General features: G+C 52.5%; 2 protein-coding genes across 9 annotated transcripts in view; one reads left to right on the plus strand and one right to left on the minus strand.

The window, feature by feature from the left end:
* ST7L (suppression of tumorigenicity 7 like) overlaps nucleotides 1-24062 on the minus strand; it is a 114010-nt gene that overhangs the window by 8403 nt on the left and 81545 nt on the right. For 6 of the 7 annotated variants that reach the window (XM_041754682.1, XM_041754680.1, XM_041754679.1 and 3 more), the window contains one exon: nucleotides 20657-20904. The exons of the other annotated variant lie outside the window; for it this stretch is intronic. In XM_041754682.1, the coding sequence (XP_041610616.1) occupies nucleotides 20800-20904 (105 nt within the window). In that variant the 3' untranslated portion in view covers nucleotides 20657-20799. Of the gene's footprint in view, nucleotides 1-20656; nucleotides 20905-24062 lie in introns of those variants that run through there. 7 annotated transcript variants of the gene reach the window in all.
* WNT2B (Wnt family member 2B) lies at nucleotides 877-23143 on the plus strand. Of its 2 annotated transcripts, none has more exons than XM_041754688.1 (5): nucleotides 877-966; nucleotides 13265-13485; nucleotides 14504-14781; nucleotides 15695-15959; nucleotides 18922-23143. In XM_041754688.1, the coding sequence occupies exons 2-5, from the start codon at nucleotides 13359-13361 to the stop codon at nucleotides 19149-19151; spliced, it is 900 nt and encodes a 299-aa protein (XP_041610622.1). In that variant the 5' UTR covers nucleotides 877-966; nucleotides 13265-13358; the 3' UTR covers nucleotides 19152-23143. The 2 variants fall into 2 exon arrangements, with proteins under 2 accessions (XP_041610622.1, XP_041610621.1); XM_041754687.1 differs by lacking the exon at nucleotides 877-966 and adding an exon at nucleotides 6771-7602.

The following is a 24062-nucleotide window of genomic DNA, read 5'->3' on the forward strand; positions in this document are numbered from 1 at the left end:
CTGTGTTCCTCGTAAATTTTAATATGGATAGCTGTCACGCTCATAAATAAGAGGTCTTTGGGATCCTCGGTAAGTTTTGTGTAAAGAGGATCTGAGACGGAAAAGTTCGAGAACTGGGGCTCTAAGGGACCCCTTACTTGACCCAACAGCACATGTGGGCGTGTGTCTGCAGGAGGGGGCTGCAGACCCGGTAGGAGCAGAGGAAGCCGCACGCTGCCCCCACGGGGACACCCACTTCTCCGTGCCACGCACTCTCGGTCCTCGGGGTCTGTCCCCGCCTGCGAACCACGCGCCCCACGCAGACCAGGCTCACGCTTCCGCGCCTTTTCGGGAGAGGCCACTGCGGGGCGCAAGGCCCACAGTCACCCAGCCGCCAGCGGTGGGGGGCGGGGGACGGCGGCGTCCGGGCGCCCCGGCACTTTCCTCCGCGGGCCAGGCCGGCCTCACTGTCCCTCAGGCTCAGCCGGCTCGCCCCGCCCCGCGCGTTGGGACAGGGGTGCTCCCGCGGCAGCAGGCAGCGGGCGCCCCCGAGGCCGCCGGGCTCTGCGGTCCTCCGAGGGGCGGGCCTCCACCTGCAGCGTCTGCCGACTGCGGCGGGACAGCTCCCGCCCCGCCCCGCTCCCCCCGCTCCTCCCGCCCCCCGCGCCCCCCCCGGCCCCCCGCCCCCCCCGCTCCTCCCGCACCCCCTCCCCGGCCCGCCCCACCCCTCCTCCCGCCCCCCGCCCCGCTCCTCCCGCACCCCCTCCCCGGCCCGCCCCGCTCCTCCCGCACCCCCTCCCCTCCCCGCCCCGCTCCTCCCGCACCCCCTCCCCGGCCCGCCCCACTCCTCCCGCCCCTCCCCGCTCCTCCCGCCCCGCCCCGCCCCGCAGGCGGGCAGCGCCCGGCCGGATCCTTCCTCTACGAGAGCGGCCCGGCCCGCAGCGATAACCGGCTGCAGCTGGAGACCCGGCTCATTGATACAATAAGGTCTGTAATTGCCTCGAAAATAAGGTAATGATTTGGCAGAGGGAATGCTTTGATCTTGTCGGCCAAGACCTCCCCAAATGAAACTTCCGAGGGGCTGAAGGCCTCCAATTCGGAGTGTGAAGCCGGGGACAGCCTACGCCCCCACTGCGTCCCTGCCCCGTCCCCTGCACCCCGCCTCACGCTCCAGGCTTTCCAGGCTTTCCAAGGAGGGACGGAAGCACCTTTTTCCTAGACTACAGAATAATATTCGCGTGTATGCCATTGGTTATGCATAGGGAAGGGGTGGGTTCTGGGAATGATTCCTCCAGCCCTGCGGACGCCGTAGAAACCGAGACGGAGGCGCGGGGTGGGGCAGGCCGGGATTCTGAGAACCCTGATTTGGCTCAAGCCTGATGAGGTTTCTGGTACAGTGAGGGCTGCTGATTTGGGCTCTTCAGGCAGGAAGGGGTACAGGAGGGAGGAGAACCTTGGTCTTGCCTTCTCTAAGAAGGCACACACACACACACACACACACACACACACACCCTCTGCGCTGTGGGTGTCCCTGCCTGGCAGAGGCCCCAACACAAAGAGGATTAGAGAGATGAGCTAATCTGGTTTGTATGCCAGACATGGCCCCAGAAAGGGATCTTGTCTACCCTGATGTTTAAGGAGGTGAAGGAGTGAAGAGTCTTCCTTGGGGGGCCCGCTGACTGGCAGTATCAAAGACTCCTTCCCACTGGAGTCCAAAGGATGCTGCTGTCCTGACTCCAGGGGGACATCTTCGTGAGCAGAGAAGCAGAGGCCTTGGAGATTAAATGGGTTGTGCTGTGAGAAACAAGAGAGGGATAAAGCCAGAAATGGTCCCCTCGCCCCCACCAGAGGGAACTAGATATCCATCCTTGTTTCGCCAGTGAGGAAACTGAGGCCAGGAGTGCAAAAGTGATCTTCAGAGCCACGGAAGGTTTGCATGGCTGAGGGGAGGGGGAGCTCTGGTTTTCTGATTTCTTCAGTCCAGTACACTCACTCTATACTGTGTCACAGGGCCAGCCAAGGCAAGTGTGGGATGTATGGGACAGAGAGCAGGAGAAAGAGAGGAACAGAGACAAACATAAACAAAGAGACACTGAGGGGGAAGAGACGGGGGCGGGGGGAGGGGGGGGACACATACGTGTACCCAGAGAGAGTCAGAAAAGACATGGAGAGTGAAAGAAAGATGAGAGAGACAGTCATATAGATTCATGGAGAGAGGAAAAGATGAAGGGAGAAAGATGAAGAAAGGTTCAGACGGAGGATAAAAGGTCAGGCAGACATAGACACAGAGACAAATGAAGACAGAGATGAACATAGAAAGACAGAAATGGACACAGCATGACAGAAATACAAGCCAGAGGCAGGCCTAGAGAGACACACAGAGGACAGGGAAGCCCAAGACGCAAAATGGACTGAGGGACACAGAGTGGGAGAGATGCAGATAGGATGGGCTTGGCAGACTTGTGTCCACTGAAAGCAAATCTCACTTCCAGAACATTCTAGGACCCAGGACAGGTGGCATGGAGAAAGAGAGTTCAATGTTTAGACTATTTGATACAGGCTGATTGGGAGAGGGTGACTGGGGGCAAAGTGGGAACCTCTCTCCTTTGGGGTTAGGCTGGTCAGTGACCACCCAGAATCCCAGCAGCACACCCACTGGCCTCACACAGAACCTGGGCCACCCGCCCAGGATGGCTGTGAGCCCGCCTACCGCCTGGCTCCAGTCTGATTACAGCCAAAGTGCTAAAAGGCTCCAGACCCCCTTGCCCCGCCCCCACGGTTGGGCCTCCCCAGGCGTCCCCAAGCCTCCCCTCTTGGTTCCCGTTCTCCCTTAGGGCCCTGTTTTCCTTTCGCCCAGTCCCCTTGGGGGAAGAATCTACTCTCCTGTTTGGCCACTAGCTGGGAGGAAGAGGGTCCCTGTCTTGGCTCTGCCCCATCAAGCCCCCTTCCCTGGTTTGGGCAGGATCCTCCTTCCCTCCAAAGCCCTCTTGGCCTGGCCTCTTTGACACACGTTCCATGCCTCGCCTGGGAGCTCATAAATACCAAGGAGAGGCCAGTCAGGCTGTGTACAAAGTATAGATTCCCTGCTCCACCCCCCTTAAAAGCCCCTGGGTTCTTCCCAAGCTCTCTCAGTCTTCCCTAGACACCTGCATGGGGTGGCTGGGGAGGGAGGGATGGGGTGGGGGCATGAGGGGCCTGTGTGAACCTGGCCCCATTTCAAATAAGACTTGCCTCGGTCTGCAAAGAAACCTCAGGAAAGGCGTCTCAGGGCCTCTTGTGCAAGCAGCAGGCTCAGGAATTCCTTGACTCCCATCCAAACCTCCCCCCAGCCCCTTCTCGGCCTTTCTCTCTGCTTATTACCATCCACACCACCTCCCACCCACCAGGAAAGAGAGAAGGTCATCACCAAAGGGGCCCCGGGAAGGGGGGCCTCCTGGGGGGGGTGTCAACCTGGGTAGAGTAAGAGCTGTTTACCCACACCACCCCAGCTCCCCTTAGCTCATCTCCACTCCCATCCAAGGGCCAGTAAAAACTCCAGATCATTCAGCCCCACAGAGTTGAGAGTGAAAGTAGTCCCCATGGGGAAGCAGAGTATGAGGTTAGACATCAAGGGTGGGGGGGGGCCCTCTTTGGGCAGTCTCATTTGCATAGGCAGGAGGCTATGGTGCCACCTTGAGGAAGAAGGGAGACTTGGCTCTGCTGGCTGGGTGGAAGGTGTCCTTGGGAAGGCCCCAGGGACTCTAGAGGACTCCAGGGGGAGGGGGTCTGGAATTCATCCTCAGCTCTTCCCTGATGCTGCCTGCTAAATCTGCAGTACGCAGCCCTGAAGAGCAGAGTCTAGTGTGCCACCCCTCAGGTGGCTTTATTGTGTTTGCCTGAAAACACCGGGGAGTAAGACCCTTTCTTTCCTTCTGAGTCATTTAGGATTCTCTGGCCAGTGCTGGGCATACAGCAGGTGCTCAATAAGTGCCAACCTGACTCCATGCAGCTCCCTCCAGACCAGTACTTGACTTCCCAGTCAGTAACTCCTCCCCTCGCGTGAGGAGCTGAGCTCTCCAATAGCGTCCAGGACCTTGAGACTGGAAGTTTATTTTGAGATCTGAAGTCCAAAGTGGCAGATCCCAGAAAACCTCTTCTCTGGTTCTGTATTTGTTCTCTTGTTAAGTGGTTGAGTGGAGCTCTTGCAGTCAGCTGGCTTCTGCAGCCTGGGGTTCCTCCTGGGGAACTGGGGGCTCAGAGGGGAAGGGGTAGGGAGGGGAAGATGAAGGAGCAGAGCCCCATCTTGGGTTGTCCACTCTAGAGCAGAGGTAGCCTAAAGCACTGGGGAGAAGTCTTGTCCCCTCACCCACTGCCCTTGCTCTTGGAGCTGCTGATGTTTCTGGGGGCCCCCTTAGCTCAGCAACATGCTTTAGTAGTTGAGCATCTATGTTGTGCCAAGACACGGTCCCACTTGACTGTGAAGACAGCTGAAGCCAAAGAAGGGGCCTCAGAAGTGAGTCTGGGGCCCATGTGGGTGAGTCCACCCACAGTTAGGGCTGATGTGATCATCACCAGCCCACCCCACAACCTTGGGCCCATATGTAGAAATAAACACAGGGCCAGCGTCACACCCAGGCCTAAGCACACAGGGGAGTCTGGGAGAGGCTGCCAGAGCTTGCAGACCTTGTAGACTGCTGCTCAGCATCAGGGTGGGGCTGAGTTGGGAGGAGGTGAGAGTGGCTCAAGGAGAGGGTCCCGGCCAGGAAAGAGCCTGGGCCCACTCCTCCCTCACCTGCCCCTCTCAGGGACACTCAGCAGAGAGTCCGCTTCTTTTTGAGAAAATACAAATGCAAGGGCCAGCTGGAGCCTCCCAGACTGAGTTGAAAGGAGAGAAGGGGAGAGAAGGGTCAGCAGGTTGGCAGGTAGGGATGTGGCTGCATGCTGGCCTTGCTTGGTCTTTGAACTCAATCCTCTCCGACTCCTATGCAACTCCAGGCCAGCCCGTACGCTCCATGGCTGTCCCCTACCCGGTAGGACAGTGGATCACCCTGGCACACCTAGCTGAACTCCTCTCCTCCCCAGCTCCTGGGCTCCATCTGGCTGGCCCCCGGGCTAGTTTTTTGCACACCAGCCCACACCCACCACAGGGTCTCTGTGTTAGCTATTCCCTCTGCTGGGGATGCTCTTCACTAAGAATCCACCTGGCTTGTTCCCTGGCCAACTCAAGTTTCTTGCCTGAACGTGGCCTTAATGAGCCTACCTTGATCATCCTAGTTACAACGAATGCTTTTTCCCACTGTACTTACCCTTTCTAACACAGTGTATGTTCTACTTAAGATGTTTACCATGTATTGTCCATCTTCCCTCAAGAGAAGGTAAACTCCATGAGGGCAGAAATTGTTTTGCTTGTTTGCTGATGTGCCCATTGTGCTCAGCACAGTCAGGAACGTGGTAGAGAGTAAATAAATATTTGTTTCATTAATGAATACACTCAGTCCCCTGCCACATAAAGTGAGGTAAAGGAGGGGGCCCCTGGGTGGCTCAGTGGCTGAGAGTCTGCCTTCAGCTCAGGTCCTGATCCTGGGGTCCTGGGATCAAGTCCTGCACCCCGCTCCCCACAGGGAGCCTGCTTCTCCCTCTTCTGAGGTCTCTGTGTATGAGACATAGGCACACAGAATGAATAAATAAATGAATTTATTCATGAATAAATAAATAAAAATATTTTTTAAAAAAAGTGAGGTAAAGGAATGAAAGGTGGGAGAGGAGATAAAGGTCCTGTGGAGCCCCCCTCCCCCCATCTGCCTCTGGATGTCTGCAGCATCTCTGAAGCCAGCTGTGCCCTGTCCACTCACACTCTGGCGTCTCTAACAACCCTCCTGCCCCCAAGCAAGATAGTGATTTTGGTGTTGAGGAGGGTGGGCAGTTTCCAGCGCATTGTTTACACCAAGGCTTTATAGTTTAGATAAATCAGGGGGAGAGGCACAAAAGACACCTGGGAATGAGGGGCTGGACAGGAGAAACTGAGGCTGAGGGCCTCAGGAGGAGGTCAGGGCCATTTCCCAGGCAAATTCTCCAAGTTGTAAGGCCAGGGTTTAAAAACAATTTTTTTTCTTTTGTACATCTCAGCGAGGGCCACTCTGACCCCAAAAGTTCTGCCTGACCCCAGGCAGCTGCCTGGTGGGTGCGGGCAGAGGAGTGTCACCAGCAGCCAGCACCTCCCCACCCCCTCCTGATTTACGTCGCCCCGAGGCGGTGTGCAGGGGGTGGGTGGCGGAGGGGCGCTGGAGCCGTGGGGAGGAGGAAGGGTGAAAAGGCGCAGGGGAGAAAGGGCTCCAGGGCTCGCACTCTCGCAGCAGGACCCCCCCGCCCCCCGGCCTCCGGTTCGGGAAAGCCGCCCAGCTGTTTCTGGTTCTCCCGTGCTCCTGGCCCCGCCGCGGGGTGAGGGACCGAGGCACCGGGGGAGCCGGGAAGAGGCCGCGATCCGCTCGGGACGGGGCCCGCCGTCAGGGCGGGGAGGCCTGGTCCGCCCGCAGGCGTGCGCCCTCCGCTCGGGCCGCCAGTCTCCGTGCACGGGCCCGGGCAGGCGGCTGGGAACCGCGTCTGAACCCTGCGCGGCTGCCGCGGCGGGGCGTCGGCGGACCCGGCAGCAGCAAGCCCCAGCGGGGAGAAGCCTCCCGCTGAAGCCGGCCGCCCAGGCGACCCCGTTGGCAGTGCGGAAAGGGAGTTGACAGGCTCCCGCCGCTCCCCGAGGCAGAGTTCGACCCATATCACAGAAGCGCAAGAAGCGAGGGGACAAAGAAAATGGGTGCGTCCTCCGCGGCTCAGCCGCGTCCCTGGGGCGGGAGGGCCGGGGCCGTGTCTGCAGCCCCCTCCGGGCTCCCGGCCAGCACCCACGCTGGTTGCGGTGGCTGCGTGAGGGCGCTAGGACCCGGTGGAGCGGCGTCGGCCGGGACTGGGCGCTGCGGGCTCCAAGGGCGCCCCCGCGCCCCGTGTCACCCCGCGGGAGCAGGTGGGGGCGCGGCGCGGGGCAGCGGGAGCGCGGGGGGTGCCGCGGGGCGCCGGGGAGCGGCGCGGGCGGAGCCGCCCACAGGGCCCGCGTGTCCCCGGCCTCGGCCCCGCCCCGCGCCGTCCAATGAGAGCCCGCGGCCGAGGGGCTGTCCGCGCACTCTGCCCGCAGCCCGCTCCGCGCCGCGACCCCCTGACACCGCGCCCCACGCCGGGCAGCGCGCCCCAGACCCCGAGCTTGGCGCGCCCGTGAGCTCGCGGGCCCCGTGCCTCGCGCCGCGCTCCGGGACCCTGCGCCCGGGCTTCGGGACTCCAGGTGCTCGGGGCCCCCGGCCGGCGGCGAGGCCGATGGCCCCCCAGGGGGCTGAGGAAGGCGCAGCCTGAGTACCCCGAGCCGGTGCCCCGTCCACGCCCCTCCGGGCCGCGCGGCGGGAGTCCTCGGGGAGCTATGCTGGAGCCGGGCGGTGCGGAGGACGCCGCGCAGCTGCCCCCCAGGCGCGCCCGCGCCCCTGTGCCCACGCTCGCGCCAGGCCCCGTGGCCCCCGACGGCGCCCGGGCTTCTTCCCGCCTCGGTCTTGCCTGCCTGCTGCTGCTGCTGCTGCTGCTGACGCTGCCGGCCCGTGTAGACACGTCCTGGTGGTGAGCGTGGCTGTGGGGTGGGGAGGGCGAGGCGCTGGGTCAGAGGCCGGGGGCACCCGGGGGGAATACGCAGCTCCTGGCACCCCAGGAGGTGGCTCAGGAGACCTGGCTTTGGCTTCGATGGAGCGGGAGGCGATCCCAGCAGGACTGTCACTTAAGTTGCGGAGTGTGTGGGGGAGGTGAGTGGAGAGGTGTGCGCTGGGCCGGGGGGGAGGGCCTGGGCACTTGGGGCGAGGACGCCCGGTGGTCGAGGCTTCCCGGACTCCCATGGCTGTGCCCCCTCCGAGTCAGCTCAGCCCTCTCAGGGGAAAGGCTATCCTCCAAGTTTCTCTCTGGGTGGACCCCAGGAACTCATCGCCCAACTGGGGCCTTGGGTGGCGGTCCAGAGGACCCGGTGAACGCGAAGGTCGCCCCCCGGGGGGGGGGGGGGGAGAAAAGGGCAGCTGGCCAGAGCGAGGAGCCTCCCGTTAGTCTACTCCACCCCGCACTGCAGTTCAGCTTTGGTGAGGCTGCAGCACCCAGTACAAGGTTTATAAGTGGAATCAAGGCACAAATACTCCATTAATTCCCACAATTAAAACAAACAAAACACTTGGGTTTGCATAATTTAGGCGTTTGTCTTCAGCCTCAGCGCGGAGGATGTTATTTCGAACCCTGATATCCTTCTCTTCTTCCTTTTTCTTCCCCAGATGACCACCCTATCTCTTCCAGCTCTCTCCCCTCCAAGAACTAGAGGCTTCTGAAGTCCCACAGTATTGAGACCCTCCCCTCAGATTTCTTGCAGGCCTTAGACTCCAGACACTGCACAAGAGGGCCGATGAGGCAAAAGGCATTAAAAACCCACTGGATGCCTGGTCTTTCCCCAATCTTCCTGCCCCCCACCCCCCCTCCAGACCTGGATGGCATTCATCTTTTTCTCTCAGGAGAAAGAGCCGCTCTCCCTCCTCCCCCACCTTCTGTTGATGGGGGCGAAGGGGGAGGTGGACAGAGAAAGGCAGTCTTCTCATCTTTTCTCTTCATGGACTCCCCCCCCCAATCAAACTGGCCTGACTGGGCTTTTGCCCCTCCCTACCCAGCAGTGCCCCTTCCTTTCCTGATTCTGCCCCTCCCCCCCACCCTCCCCACCACACAGAGTGGTCTCTCCTCCCCCTTGCACCCTGTGGCTTTTCTCCTCTAGACTTGGAATCTGGGCTAGAAGGGTTGAGGGGTGGCTGGTTGAGGGGGTAAGCGAGCTAGGGCTGCAGATTCCTATCATTTCAAGATGCGTTGCTCTCCATCTACAACACCCACCTCCCAGCCCCCATTTTCCTGTTTCAGAAAAATCTCTCTTTTGGATCTTTTTAATCTCTGCAGTGTTGGGGAAGGCAAGGGAGGGGGTTCTGGATGGGGGAGAAGGGAGGCTTGTATCTTACATCTGGCTTGAAACATTCTTCCTAAGGGAAAGAGAAGAGGGGATGAGGAGAAAAGCCTTTCAAAGTTCAGAGTGAGATCAAAGCCACCCTAAACTGTCAGGGGCTCATTTTGGCTGGGGATTTGTGTGTTCAGTGGCCTGATGGAGAGAGGATGAAGTGACCACTGTGCATCTTTATCCATCCCAGATGGCAGTTTGTTCTTGGGGACTCTTATTGCTTCTTACCAGTTTGGGAACCACTTGGTGTTTAGGTGAGCAAGTGTCACTCTGCTGATTTCAGCATCTTGGTAGTGCTTCTTGAAGACCCAACTAGGGTGCCTCCTGGCCCCCATTTTGCCCCCTTGGCTACTCCCACTCCTTTCCTTTCTCCCTTCTACTACTCTCACCCCACATGGTTCATATTAAATATCTTGGAAAAGCTCTGGGTAGAAGAGCTAGAGACAGGGCAAGCCACTGATACAGAGGGAGTCAGCAGTCCCTGTGAGAGGGAGGAAAGCAGCAATGGAGCCAGGATGGGGAATGAGTGCAGAGATCATTTCAATATCCTTGCATCACACCTGTCACAGCTGTAGGCTCCAGGTGCCTGCCTCAGTGGTCATCACTTCTGAGATAAAAGTGGAAAGCTGCTTTCTAAAGGCAGGTCACACGGGTCAGGTGATTATCTCTCTTTCCTTTAGGAAAAAACAAAAAACCAACAAGATTGATACCCTGTCCAAACCCTGGAAGAGATGCCCGTTGACTGTGTGTCCATGTTCCACTCTAGAGCAGAAGGTCACCACTATCGCCGGCTAACAGTCTGATCTTCCCCACAGCCCTTCCCTTACTCTCTGGTCACTCTTTCCCTCTCCCCACCTCTCACTGGAGGAGGAGATGGTCTCTTCTTATTCTGTGAAAAACAGAACAAGAAATAGGGGGCTCCTCGCATGGGCTGCCCTGTTCCATTTTGCATTCTGCAGGGAGCTGGATGTAGGGAATCCCAAGAGCAGGACAATGTCTGCAGATTCACGAAGGGAGAGGAGCAGAGCAGTATTATTAAATTGGCATTACTGTTACTGACAACGATTGCCATTTAATGAGCCTTTACTAAGCTCTGGACCCTACAGCTAAATACGTTAGGAGCATCATGAGGTAGATACTATCATTATCCCCATTTCACGCATAAAGACAATGGGGGCTAGGAGGGGAGTGGTAAGGAACTTGCCCAGGAGCACACCAGTTTTGGAGCTAGGTTGCCTCTATTCCTGGTTAAGCACTGTATGCTCTCTTGCTTGTGGGATGAACACAAGCTTGGGCTCTGGAGTCAGATGTCCTTGGTTCTCTGACTAGCCCTGATGGACAGAGCTGGGTGTGAACCTCAGTTTCTTCTGAAAAATGGAGATCTCTGTCTCGTAGGATTTTTGTTAAGGAAAACGTTTCAAGAACTGTAAAGTACCATATAAATGTTGTGGTGTAGAGAAATTTAGGGAGGGTAATAGTTTTATCCCTGCATTCAAAGCCCTGTGTGGGCTGGGCTGAATTGTGTACACCAGGGGACTGTAAGAGGGGAAATGAAAAGAGGATCCCTGGCCTCATTAAAAAGACACAAATATAAAACATCTGCAAATAGGCTGGCAAATCAACAGGAGTAAAGCTGTAATTGAAATGAAGTTTATGGCTGGCTATGGGGAAAAGAGAGTTGGCAGTAAATCAGAGTGGTTAGGTGTTTATTTAACAAAGTTACTAAGTATCTGCCATGTGCCAGACACTGTTCTAGGTTCTGGGGATACCAAAGTAAGCGGAACAGACAAAAATCCCTGCCTTCATGGATTAGGATGTCTGAATCACCTGGGGTTGTTGGTAAAAATGCAGATTCTGATTCCATAGGCCTGGAGTGGGGCCCAAGATCCCCAGATGATGCTGACACTGCTGTTCTAGGGACCACACTTTGAGAAGCAAGGGGCTAGAGTAGGGTATGAGTCACTCTGTCAAAGGAAGGCATGTGAATTGGTCAGAAGCAGGTGAAGAGAGCATTCTGGGGCAGGAAGCTGGGAAGGCAGTGAAAACAGAGCTGGAGTCAAGGGCATCTTGCCTCTTACCAGCCAATGAGCTGGGGGTGCCTTAAACATCTTTGTGCCCTAACAGGTGAGCTCAGTGCTTGGCACATGGTAGGCATTTTGCAGGCATGTGTTGAATTGAGAGGGGCCTCAGGCTCAGTTTTATTGGAGGCCCTCGCACCAACGGCAAGGGGCTGACAACTGGCCAGTAAGCAAGCACTCTGCTCTGCAGAATCTTAGTGGGGCACTTAATGCAGCTACTTAGTGGGGTATGGGTGGTAGTAGAGAAACCATTATTCTCCTGTCTTAGATACTGAACAGATGTTCCCACGCTCAGTGAGGATGTAACAAGAAGGACCAATGTGGGCTGCAGCAGAATGGATTTAAGTCAGACCACAGGAAGGACTTTTTGCCAGATTTTGGCCTGCCCTACTCCAGACTGTCTCATGAGGGCTGGATTACTGGTCTCCCATTCCCATCCAACCCCCCTTTTTCCAAGCCCCAGTAAAAAAAACAAACACCCATTGCTTAGACCAGTACTTGGGCTGAACTAGGGAAGCAGAACGGTGGTGAGACAGGGACCAGCTCCAATTCCAACGGTCTTGATTCTCCAAACAAAGCACCGCGGCAGTGGGTGTAACTCAGGCTGTGCGTCAGGCGGCCTTTTCCGGCCTGGCCCAGCCTGGGGTGTTTATTTTGTTTGTTCCTGGAAGCTATTGCTCTGATGGACAGTACTGCTGGGGACACTGATTCCATGGGATTTGTCAGTGGTGGGCCAGCCCTTTCCCCCTCCCCTGGGACAGATGGGCCCCATCAGCCATGAGCTCCAAAAGAGGCAAGCATCAGCCTCCTAGTGTTTGTTTGAGTTGGTGTCACCAGCGATGACCTAGTTTGTGGGTGAGGGCCGGGTGCGCAAATATGGGCGGGGGCGGTGGGGACATGGAACCCAGGGCAGTGCAGCTTTTCCCCTCTCCCCACTGGCTGCCTTCTGTTCTCCTCATCCACTTCTAGGCCCATTTTTGGAATTTTTCCCAAACCACAGGCTCATTCACAGTCCAAACCAAAATCTTTTCAGCCTTTAGCAGCAACTGTACTCCTTGACCCCCACCTGTTCAGCAAAGGGGAGAGAGGTATCCCTTTGATGTGCTAGGAGAGGAAAACAGAGAATCCCCAGCAAGCCAAGGAAGGCACTAGGTGTTGGGAGAGACAGAGAGGGAGTGAGAAGTAGATGAATGGGTCAGATCTCACTTGGTGGCCTTGTGGGGAGAAAAGGTGATGATGATACAGTCCTATCTTCTCTGAAATGTTCTTCTTGAGGCTTATGGTAGAGTCCAGGGCTAAGAGCGTTTGAGTGAGGAGAAAATATTGCCTTGAGAAATTTGAGATGATTCTAGCAATCCACCTAATTTTTAGTAACCCACTCCAATTAACCATTTTACAGTTGCTTGAATCAGGCAGACTAGGGATTGGAATATGTTGCTTTGGCTTCCCGCAGCCAATAGCCCTCTGCCCATGCAGGTTTACCAGGACATCAGGCCTTCTAAGTTGGGGAGGATGACTGTAAAAAAACATTCATTAATTAAGAAGGGCCCTGGGACCTGGAAATAAAGGGTATATGGAGGAGATCTGGAGGTGGGGTCTTTCTTCCCAGACCTCAGGACTGGGGGGTGAGGATTTTTTGCTACATGGGTCTGACTCGAGCTGTAAACATTCTCATAATTGCCCAGTATGTCTCTTTCCACTGGCCCCTCCTTGTCTCCATCCTCCTTTCCCCAAACCATGTCTTCATGGATCAGCCCCGCAGGACATGCCTCTTACATGTGGGTGTAAGAGTGTTGTCTCAGACTCTTGTTTTGTTAGTTTATTTTTCTCTGAGGCTCTTAATGTTTATTAAATAAACAAGCAATGGGTTTGTGTGACATGCCCATGGCTTCTATGTATGTGACACATGCCTGGCCCGTGTTCTGAGAGTGTGTGTCACTCTGGCCTTTAGCTGGGGAGCGGGTGATGGTGAGAGACCGCTCTGCAGCTGCGTAACCATTTCTCCAGAGCTTGTGGGGAAAGCTGTACCCATTGGCCTCGGGGAATGTGGGTTGGAGGAGGGGAAGGAACCTCTCTGAGTTCTGAATGCCAAACCTCTCCCCTCCTTATCCCCTTCCTGAGGCAGGAAAAGGACCAGGACACAGGGCCATTTGACAGGGCCTTCTCTACCTTGCAGGTACATCGGGGCACTGGGGGCCCGAGTGATCTGTGACAACATCCCTGGTCTGGTGAGTCGGCAGCGGCAGCTGTGCCAGCGTTACCCAGATATCATGCGCTCAGTGGGCGAGGGTGCCCGAGAATGGATCCGAGAGTGTCAGCACCAGTTCCGCCACCACCGCTGGAACTGCACCACGCTGGACCGGGACCACACTGTCTTTGGCCGAGTCATGCTTAGAAGTAGGAGCCTCTTCCACCCTGCCCCAACTGCTTCTCTTTCTGTGCCTGGGGTGGTGAGTTAGTAGGGTAGGCATGATCCTCCTCCCCTTTCCTACACATTGCCTCATAATCAGACGGTTGAGGGCAGAGCCCAGGATACAGTTGGGAACAGACCCTCAGTACCTGAGAGATGTAGGCAGGGGCCCCTCTAAACTCCAGTATTCTAGGACAGCACAAAGGTACAGGGTTTCCTAACACTTCCATCTTTCTTCTTCCTTCTCCCTTCCCTCCCCAAGCCCAGCCTGGGTGTTTCCATCCAGTGTAAGGCTGAGGACTAGGAATGGCTGCTCTCTTCTTACTGCCACCATCACTACCCTCATCCCAACACTCCAGTAATGGCAGCAAGGGATAAACAGAAAGGTGATATGTAAATATTTGGAGAGTTGGCGGCTTGGCAAAAACGCTAAGGGGAGCCAGACAATAAACTAGGAGAAAGGGAATAAGATGGGAATCTGGCAGTGTCTGGGGGCCAGGGGTGATGAGTCATCAATCCCCAAGAGTAGGATGGGAAGGAAGTAGGCCGGGGGAAGTAGCAGGTCTCCCCAAACAGGCTGACCCCTGGGCTGGGGTCTCCATTGTAGGGGAACTGTCCAGCAGAGCAGGCCTGAAAAGGCCTGGAATGTGGACTGAGGCAGGCTTAGCTGAGCCTGGATTGGCACTCAGTGGGAGGGGATGACTCACTGTCCAGCTTTTCAATGGATGGACCCAGAGAGTTTGGAAGAAAGCAAGAGTACAGGTCAGCCCAAGAGGTCAGATGTACAAAGAAGTGGACAGAGAGTAGTGAGGGTCGAGGGGGAGAGGTCAGATACTCTGGGGAATGCTCTTGAAAAGGAAGGGTGCCTTGAATAAAGGGGGTGCAGAAGTTGCTCTGTGAAAGACAAGAAGAGAGGAGGCTGCAGAGCCGGGAGTTGTGTGGGCTGAAGAAGGTGACAGACATGGGCCTCCCTTCTGAAACCTACTTCTACTTTTCTCTCTGCAGGTAGCCGGGAAGCAGCATTTGTATATGCCATCTCATCAGCAGGGGTGGTCCATGCTATCACCCGTGCCTGTAGCCAGGGTGAACTGAGTGTGTGCAGCTGTGACCCCTACACCCGTGGCCGACACCATGACCAACGTGGGGATTTTGACTGGGGTGGCTGCAGTGACAACATCCACTATGGTGTTCGTTTTGCCAAGGCCTTTGTGGACGCCAAGGAAAAGAGGCTTAAGGATGCCCGGGCCCTCATGAACTTACATAACAACCGCTGTGGTCGCACGGTCAGTACTTATGTCTATGCATGTACATTCATGTCTGCTGGGGGTGACCAGTATGTGTGATCATGGACTGAATGGGAAGGTGGAAGCACTAATGGCTTCTTCACTCCAAAGGTCCCAGCCCCTATGGGATAGAAACAGTACATACAAGGGAGCTTGGGAATGTCTAGATTCAACCAGGTGCATAATGTGTCTTCACAAAGGTGGAAAGAAGGAAAAGGTAGAGAAAAGAGGGGAAATAACTGTGTTTTTTTAAAGGTTTTATTATTTTATTTATTCATGAGAGACCTAGAAAGACAGGCAGAGACACAGGCAGAGGGAGAAGCAGCCTCCCTTCTGGAGCCAGATGCAGGACTCGATCCTGGGAATCCGGGGTTACGACCTAAGCTGAAGGCAGACGCTCAACCGCTGAGCCACCCAGGTATCCCAAGGGGAAATAACTTTTTAAGAAGGAAAAGAACCACCTCCATAAAGACTGAGGAGGATGAGATCTTGTTCTAGTCAGTTCACTGATTTCTGAGCACCTCCGATGTGCCTAGTATGTACTGTGCTGGGTAATGGCATGCCAAAGAGGTAGAAGGCATGGCACCTTGAACCCTAAAAACACGTGATAACTGGAGAATGTGACAGCATGCTGTAATTATGAGCATAATCCTGTGGCTCTGAAGTTCAAACAGGCTACCATGGAAAGGAAAGCACTGTTAGTCCAGGAAGGATCCCTGAAAGAAGAGGTTCTTGAATTTGATCAGGAAGAAAGGGTGGGATCTGACAGGGGGAGAGGAAACAACCGATGGCCCCCCTGTCCAGCCTAGGCCAGATCCAGCAGATGTCAGAGCGCTCATGGTTTCAGCCCTGGGGAGGACTGAAAAGTGCCCTGACTGGCTGCCTCTCCCTTACCTGCTTCCCCACCACCCAGGCTGTGCGGCGGTTTCTGAAGCTCGAGTGTAAGTGCCATGGCGTAAGTGGCTCCTGTACTCTACGCACCTGCTGGCGTGCGCTCTCAGACTTCCGCCGCACAGGTGACTACCTGCGGCGGCGCTATGATGGTGCTGTGCAGGTGACAGCAACCCAGGATGGTGCCAACTTCACAGCAGCCCGCCAAGGCTACCGCCGTGCCACCCGGACTGACCTTGTCTACTTTGACAACTCCCCAGATTACTGTGTCTTGGACAAGGCTGCAGGTGAGTAAGGAAAGGGACATGCATACAAGAGCCCTGCTCTTGGTGCAGGCACCCCTGGTTAATCATAATGTTAGGGGAGCAGTATTGTGGGAGGAGTCAGTCTCCTCCCTACATGAACACCTTATAATGAGATTGATGATGAATGCCTCAGGCCTCCGGTCCCAGGGCTGCCCATGCTGGGGAGAAGTCACCTGTCACTCCTTTAAATCCCCAGCATTTGAGGGTATAGTAGGTGCTATTCAGGGAATGTTTAAACGAGTCACCCATTTTCCACAGCCAACAATGAGTGGACTGAACAGGAAAAGCATGTGATGGAGCTCTAAGTCTCTGGCTCTTTATGATCTAGCTAAAAAACGAGATGCAACAGGGAGACAAAGGCAACTGCAAAAGACAGATGACTTGAGAAATCAAGAAAAGCTTATTTGAAAATGTGGAATAGAAGCTCTTTCTTGAAGTGTAGGGATGACCTGGACAGCCTACAGAGACCAGGCAGATAAGCAGAGTGGCAGGTGGGAAAGTACACAACTGTTCTGGGAACTAAGAACTCAGATTAATCTGAATGATGGTTTGGGATAGGGGAGACTGGAGATAAGAAGATGGGCTCTGGATTAGACCATTAGTGGCCTTGACAGGCTCTATCCAGTGTGCTGCCATTGAAGATTCAAAAATGGAGTTGGGGGAACACGGATAGAGGAGATCCCAGGAGGGCTAATCACTAGCAGCAACCTGTTTTTTATTCTGTTCCAGGTATTTGTGGTGGAATTCTTGGGGATGCTGGCAGTTGATATGCTATCACCCCCAAAGAGGAGAAGTTACCATCTTGGCTCTTATTTTAGTTCAGGCAGGTTAGACTAGGAACAACCTGCAGCACAAAAGAATTGTTCTTCCCCTGTTACTGTCACAGGCTCTCAGGCTCTTCTCTGTAGACTTGGCATTCAGGCCTTGGGTGAGAGAGAGCCAGAGACCTCAGTTGTCTTCAGGTCTGTTTGTTTTCACCCATCACTGTTCTTCCTGAGAGTCAAGTGGCTCAGAGCAAAACTGGGCACAGAAACAGGGTGGGCTCCACCCAAGTAACACAGAAAGTAGTTTGTGTCCTTTGGATGGTGCTAGGAGAAGGGTCAAAAGAGCCCTTCCAATTCTCCCAGTGACTTCCCGCCACTAGGTGTTTTCTCCCCACGTGACAGGATTCAGAGGACTACTCTCTGAATGCCTTGAAATAATTCCATAACATCCGAGGTGTAAGCCTATCCTGCCATCCTTAAAATGCACCTTTGGGAAGGATCTTTGGAGTTACAAGGGAGGATGGGTTCATATGTGTGTTAGTTTTTCTTAGAGACATAAAATTAAGTCTCATAAAACCCAAAGTGGAGCCTGGAATTCAAAGGGTGTAAGTCATCCCAAAAGGGAGTAGGGGGCCAGAAATTCCCTCCAAAGCAGTCCTATCCAATTGAATTTTTTGTGATGACAGAAATGTTCTATGTCTGTGCTTTCCAATACGGTAGCCACTTACTTACCCACATGGTATTATTGAGTATTTGAAATATAGCTAGTGTGACTGAGAAACTAAGTTTTAAATTGTATTTAATTTTAGTTAATTTAAATCTGGATGACCACATGTGGTCAGTGGCTATTAACACTGGACAGCTCAGCTCCAGAAAGTAGAAGAGCTTTGGCTACACAAGAGAAGGACTTAAGCCCAGTCCTTGGAGTTAGGAGACTAACAGAAAGAGTACAACTAGTTAGCCTATACACCAGAGAAGTGGCTTCCTAACATTTTGGATTTAAACTCCTATCGTTAAAAAATTCTTGGAGCGTGTACCTCCAAAATGTGGTTATTTGCTTATAACAGATAGATACTAATATGTACATTACAAAACATACAAAGTAGAGATTTTAAGTTTATGAGATAAAAAACAAATATAGAAGTTCTAAGTCCTAGCATTTTTCTTTGCATATCGCAGTAGAATGCACAGCCTACTGTGAGAAAATCAGTCATTCTGTTCCCCTTCCTCAATCCCCAGGTCAGTCCCTGACCCATCTCTGCGGAAGGGTTAGAGTAGGTACTTTCTAGGGTCTACCCCTTCCAAATTTCTATGATTTTATGATCTGTTGGCAGGATCTCTTTTGCTAAAATCAGTCAGAATGAAGTCCTGAGCATTCTCCATGCAGGGAGAGAACATCATCCTTTCCCTTCAAGGCTTCCTAACTGTAAGGGGCAAGGCATGGGATATTCTGTAGGAATTCCATAGGGATATGCTTCTGGGCAATAAAGCTAATCAGTTCACCTCCCTCAGTTGAACAGAGATTATAGTCATGGTATAACAATCCACTGAGTCAGATGCTACTATTATGCCTATTTTCATAGGAGAAGACTAAAGTCCAGAGAGATGAACTACCTTGGGAAATCACACAGCTAGGATGTGGCAGAGCTGGAATTTAAACTTGGACAATCTGACAATAAGGCCTATGCTTTTAATGGCCATACTGTACTACTTCCCTGAATAGTACAACTTAATAAAAGATCAACTACGGACCGAAATACTGACAAATGGTAGCTGGATCAGAGTTGTGGCAAGACTTCTTGGAAAATATAAATTATAGGCTAAGTTGTTTTTTGTTTGCTTGTTTGTTTTGTTTTTTTTTAACTTTTTAGTGTGGACAACTTCAAACAAAGCCCTTACCCAGCTTTAACAGGAACATTTTAAGGCCAGGTCTTGAAAGAGATATGGAGCTGTGTATTAGCAGGGGGGCTGTTGCAGGTGAACTCAATGGTCTTTGGGGAGCCTTAATGGTGGGAAGAAGCCAGGCTGGTGCAGAAGGAAGTAAGAAGATGGTTATTTTGGCTAGTTGGGCATATTTTCAGGAAAAGAGATTCTTTATGGCTTCCTCATGAGGATGTGGGTAAGGGAACCCAGAGCATAAGAGGTAACTTGGTTCTCACTCTCTCTTTTCTCCAACCCAGGTTCCCTAGGCACTGCGGGCCGAGTCTGCAGCAAGACATCTAAAGGGACAGATGGTTGTGAAATCATGTGCTGTGGCCGAGGATATGACACAACTCGAGTCACCCGTGTCACCCAGTGTGAATGCAAATTCCACTGGTGCTGTGCAGTGCGGTGCAAGGAGTGCAGAAACACTGTGGACGTCCATACTTGCAAGGCCCCCAAGAAGGCAGAGTGGCTGGACCAGACCTGAACATATTAATACCTCACTCATCCCTCTACTTCAAACCTCCTGACTCAAAAGCACAAGATCTTTGCATGCACACCTTCCTCTACCCTCAACTCTGGGCTGCTACAGTTTCTATTTAAGGACTTGGAGAATAATCCAGAAGGACTCTAGTGTCCTGACTGGTTCCTTAGCCCTAGGAAGGAGTTGACAGGGGATGTAAGAAATTGAATGGCTCCCTGACTGCCCCCTCCAGAGGTTAGAAGGGACAGTGGAAGAGGTAGGGGTCTTTGGAGTTATATAAGTTGCACTAAAGCACATGGTCAAGGCTCATTTTTCCTTTCTTTTGTACCAGCTTCCTGACACTTCTTGTGTGTGCAAGAGGAAGGGTACCTGGAGAGAGCTTCTTTGTGTTCCTACCTGACTGAGAGTAGACGGGACAGAGATGAAACCACATCTCTTCCCTGGGTCAATTTGAGCAGACTGCCTGGTACCCCAAAAGAAACTCTTAGGCTACGACCTTCCATTATCAAGAGCCTGGGATTGCTAGGTAAGAGTTAGCCATAGTGTACAAGGTTCCATTCACATCCTCATAGGTTTTATAAACTGCTGTATTTTGTAGGGGAAAAAGTTATATAACTATACACACATACATTTCTCTTCCAATCTCCCTCCTCTTTTCAACCTATATCAGACAGCACACGTTGCTCACTTCCCTTTTGCTCACTTGCTGCCTGTTCAAACCCAGGGGCATGGAGTGGTTCTTAGCCTAACATATCATTAGAATACCTTAGAACACTCCTAAGAAAGAATAATTTAGCAAACTTGCCTAGGCCTTGGGATTTATTTCTTTTTAAGTTTCTATGCATTATTCTGGAGGTCAGACAGGTTTGGGAAACCCTCAGTAAAAAGGTATGGGATTCATGGGGGGTGGGAGAGGGTAACCGGCCTGATCTCAAGGGCCCCACATGAGTCATCCGTGTATACTAAGCAGGTTGGGAACTCTGGCTCGGCCAGTTTTTAGGAGAGGATCCTGGTCTTTGAAGCTAGGAATGGAAGCCAGTGGCTACAGAGGAAAGAATTGCTGGGGCTTGGGGCCAAAGTGGTAAACAGCTTTGAAAGCAGCCTTTCCCCATTTATTCAACAAATTTTTATTTACTGACTCTCCAAGTCCTGGTGATTATTATTGTTCACTCCATCTTTGGCTTAATAGGGGAATTCCTTCTATGCTACTACCCACTGCCTAATTAAGCTTGCAGTAGTGGAGTCTCCAGAGATGGTAGGCTTAGTTAGTAAGCTAGAGGAGAGGATATAGAGTCCCAAAAACTATGATGTCCTATCTTTCTGTGACTTGGACAATGGCTGTCTCTGCCTGGTGATATTTTAAAAGACCAGAGTAGCAGAGAAATTTGCAGTTATGACAGACTTGGATTGAAATCACAGATGTGAGATTTACTGTTTTTGATATTTTGAGCAAGATACCCAAATTCTCTGAGCCTTTATCGTCTCATCTGTAAAACGAGGTTATAAGCTTATTCCACATATTCAGTTTTAATTATGAACCCAATTCCAGCCAACAGATGCTCTTACCAAAGTCCCTAACTGGTCTAGCCCATCGTGACTTCTCTTGGAATCTTCCATTGAGAACCGTAAAGTATTGACAGCAGGCTGCAGATTAAGGGGCCCACACACGGAATTCTGAATATAGGTGCACTCCTCCTTTCCAAGTTCCTCTCCAACATCCCTTGGGGTCCTCACGTGTTTGTGGAGCAGCTTCACTCTGCACAGGCAGCAGAAGGATGGGGGAGTCAAGCTCTGGGCCATGGGGGCAGATTTATTTGGATGATAGGACTAATATTTGTGTAACCTGCTGAGACCTGTGTGGGAGAGTTTAGGGTGGTTTTTCTTTTGGTGAGGGGTTTGCTCCGGTTTCACATCTATTAACACAAAACATGAGCTAGTCAGGGCCCTTGTGGTCTGCGGTGAGGGGATTCCTGTGGAGAAATGGGACTGAGTGAGTCAGGCCAGGGGAATGTCTTCTTTGCAGAGTAGAGTCAACTGGATAACTGATGAGCCAATGGTGGGATTAGGGAGGGGGAAACAGGAGGGGAAGAGAAGAGCTTCTGACATCTTGAGCTGGGATGAGGAGGAAGAAAGCCTTGGGGTAGTGGGAAGGTGAGAGGGTCATAGTAAGTCTGAATCAAGAATAGAGCTGATGGAATTTATATAAGGGTACTGTCTCTGGGTAGAGCCTCAGGTCTTGGTCAGCCCCTGCTCTCACAAGAATGCTCGGCTTACCACATCATTGAGAGGGAGGCATTTCTGGGACTTCAACCCAGGTTCAATCTGCCTATGTTCTGTCACCTATTCCTTTTCAGTTCCTTCCCTGTGGAAGGAGCTGGCATCTCATTATTGCTCTGTGCTTCTCCTAGCCTCCAATTCTAGTTTGTAGAGGTCCAAGTTTTACAATTTCCTATAAACGATTAAGAGAAGAACAAGCTGTCCAGAGAGTAAGATATTTGAACAGAAGAGTGGACAGTGAGAGAAAAGAGGTCCATGTTAGTCCCACTACAGAGGCTATGTGGTCCCAAGAAGGAATGATGGCCAAACAAGTGATTTTTCCTCTTATTTCTTAGCTTGCCTCTGCATTCTGATTGGCTTTAGACAACTGGCATCCATTCTGCAATAAACAAACTAATTTATTTGAAACAAGCAGCAAAAGGAGAGCTGCATTTGGTGCAATCAGGGCTCCGTTTGGTTCTGCTGTCACCCACTCACTGCCTCTAACCCCCTCTCCTACCCCTTCTCTGGGTCAATAGAGGTCTGTCCCTCTTGCAGCTGTCTCCTAGCCCCTCTCCTCTCGGACACTCTTTCGTGTCAGTCCTCATTTCTTCACACTTTTAATATTTAGTAGAATGCATTGCAGAAAGCGCTATTTGGATACAAAGTTAATTTCAAAGACATGATCTCCATCCTTTAAAAGTCTTAGACTCTTATAGAGAAGGCACATGGCTGAAGTACCTCGGCTGCACAGCCTGTGGCCAGTTTCCATCACGTACAAGTAAGAAAGCCAGCCTTAACCTAGTCGTGCAGATAAGAGCCAATGTCTGTTATTGCTAGCCTTGAATAATAGCACAAACCTATATGCTTTCTTAGAATGATGCTGGAAAAATGAAATCAGGGACTTGGGATTATTTTTTAAAAATTAAACACTGCCTGGCCCTGAACGTCTGTTTGTAGAAAATCTTGTAGGTCTGACTCATGACCACTCATGGCCTCATTTCTCTTCCTCTCTACTGCAGAGTGTAATTTCTTCTCCTTTTTCTCACCTCCCGTAGTAAGAACACCAACCCCTAAGTCTTTCACCAAATTCTCAGATCCACTCAGGACATTGGTTTCTACATGGCTTAACAGAAGAGAGATAATCAGGATTTTTTCCCTCTCAGTCTTTTCTGAGGTTTTTAAACACCCTCAGTGGTCATAGGGCAGAAGCCCAAGGGAGGACACCAGGGAGAGTATGTTTCTCATCCCTGGGAGGCCGTCAGCCTTGCTCCTGCAGCCAAATTACAGCACCAGAGAATAATGTGATGCATTCCTGGGCAGGTCCGTGGGACCCTGGGCTCCTGGGCCTTGTGGAGAGAGGTGCCAGACACAGAGCTCTCCGTAAGCAATCCTGCAGAGCCGCCCCCTGGGTGCAGAAATGAAATACGGGAAAGCTTCACATTACACGGAGACCTGTAGCTCACACCTGGTTATTGATGGCCTTGGCAGAGGCCTCTGCCCCCACTTTCCACTTAGGAAATGCTTGCTACTATGGGAGTTGGGCACCTTTGAAGCAATGTTGGAAAACAAGAAAGATGCTTCCTTTCCACTCTTTGCTCCTTCTGTGAGCCTGCACACAACGCTGAGGATATGCACACACATGAGGTGCGCTTCTGTGGACATACACTATCTTCTCCCAGGCCGCAGCAGAGTTCTAGTCCTCCTCCCTCTCCCCAACAATAAAATGAGCAACTGGATTTCGGTCAAATTCTTCAAAAATCATACCAACATCAGAGATTCAGCCATCACAAAGGAATATTAAGAAGGTCCATTATTAATATGCAAGCAGCTCTGTGGTTTGGGGACGGGTATTCCCCTGGGAGGTGGCAGGAAAAGGATGCAGAAAGGGCATAGAGAGGAGAAATCAACAGGAGACAATTGCCACCCAAGCAGAATGGCTAAAACCGTGGGACTTGTCATGGCTGGTTCATGCTGGAGGTGGTGCAATTCCTGCCCTGTGTGCTAAGACTGATGGGGCAGCCTCCTAGGACTACACGAGGTAGGATTACCAAGCCTACTGACCAAGACCTGTTATTTTTAACAAGGATAGCTTTGGGTACCCGAGATAATCTCCTCCGGAGAGAGGTACTGGAGGGGAGCAAGCAGTGGCTTTACTAAGGTAAATATGTCACAGTTGCTGCACTGAATGGAACTTTCCTAGAAGCTGTTATTCCCTTTGGGTGACTGGCAGGTTTCAGGCAATAGCCAGTGGTGTGTCAGTAATATGCCTGTCCCTGACCCAAAAGGTCAAAGGGAAAGAAGAGAAGGACAGGTTTTTTGTTTCTTTTTTTTTTTTTTTTTAAAGATTTTTAAAAATTTATTTATTCAGGAGAGACAGAGGCAGGGACACAGGCAGAGGGAGAAGCAGGCTCCATGTAGGGAGTCCAACGCGGGACTCGATCCCAGGTCCCCAGGATCATACTCCGGGCCGAAGGCGGCGCTAAACCGCTGAGCCACCCAGGCTGCTCAGAGAGGGACAGTTTTTAAGTATATGTTTTCACTTCCCATTCATGGCTTAAATTATCCCTGAGCAGCTTTGTGGCTCTTCCTCACGTAAGACATTTTAGTCATCCTAGAGTTGAAAAAAGCAAGTGAAGCTTTCTCCCCTGGGCCCCC

The sequence above is a fragment of the Vulpes lagopus genome, chromosome 5, assembly GCF_018345385.1.
Source record: "Vulpes lagopus strain Blue_001 chromosome 5, ASM1834538v1, whole genome shotgun sequence".
Lineage (NCBI taxonomy): Eukaryota > Metazoa > Chordata > Mammalia > Carnivora > Canidae > Vulpes > Vulpes lagopus.

What these genes read in the sequence shown, in the direction of transcription:
- WNT2B (XM_041754687.1), top strand. Translation starts at nt 7,412, where the DNA reads ATGCTGGAGCCGGGCGGTGCGGAGGACGCCGCGCAGCTGCCCCCCAGG. An exon ending in ACAACCGCTGTGGTCGCACG is followed by an intron (nt 14,782 to 15,694) that starts GTCAGTACTTAT and finishes CCCACCACCCAG; the next exon opens with GCTGTGCGGCGGTTTCTGAA. An exon ending in TGTCTTGGACAAGGCTGCAG is followed by an intron (nt 15,960 to 18,921) that starts GTGAGTAAGGAA and finishes TCTCCAACCCAG; the next exon opens with GTTCCCTAGGCACTGCGGGC.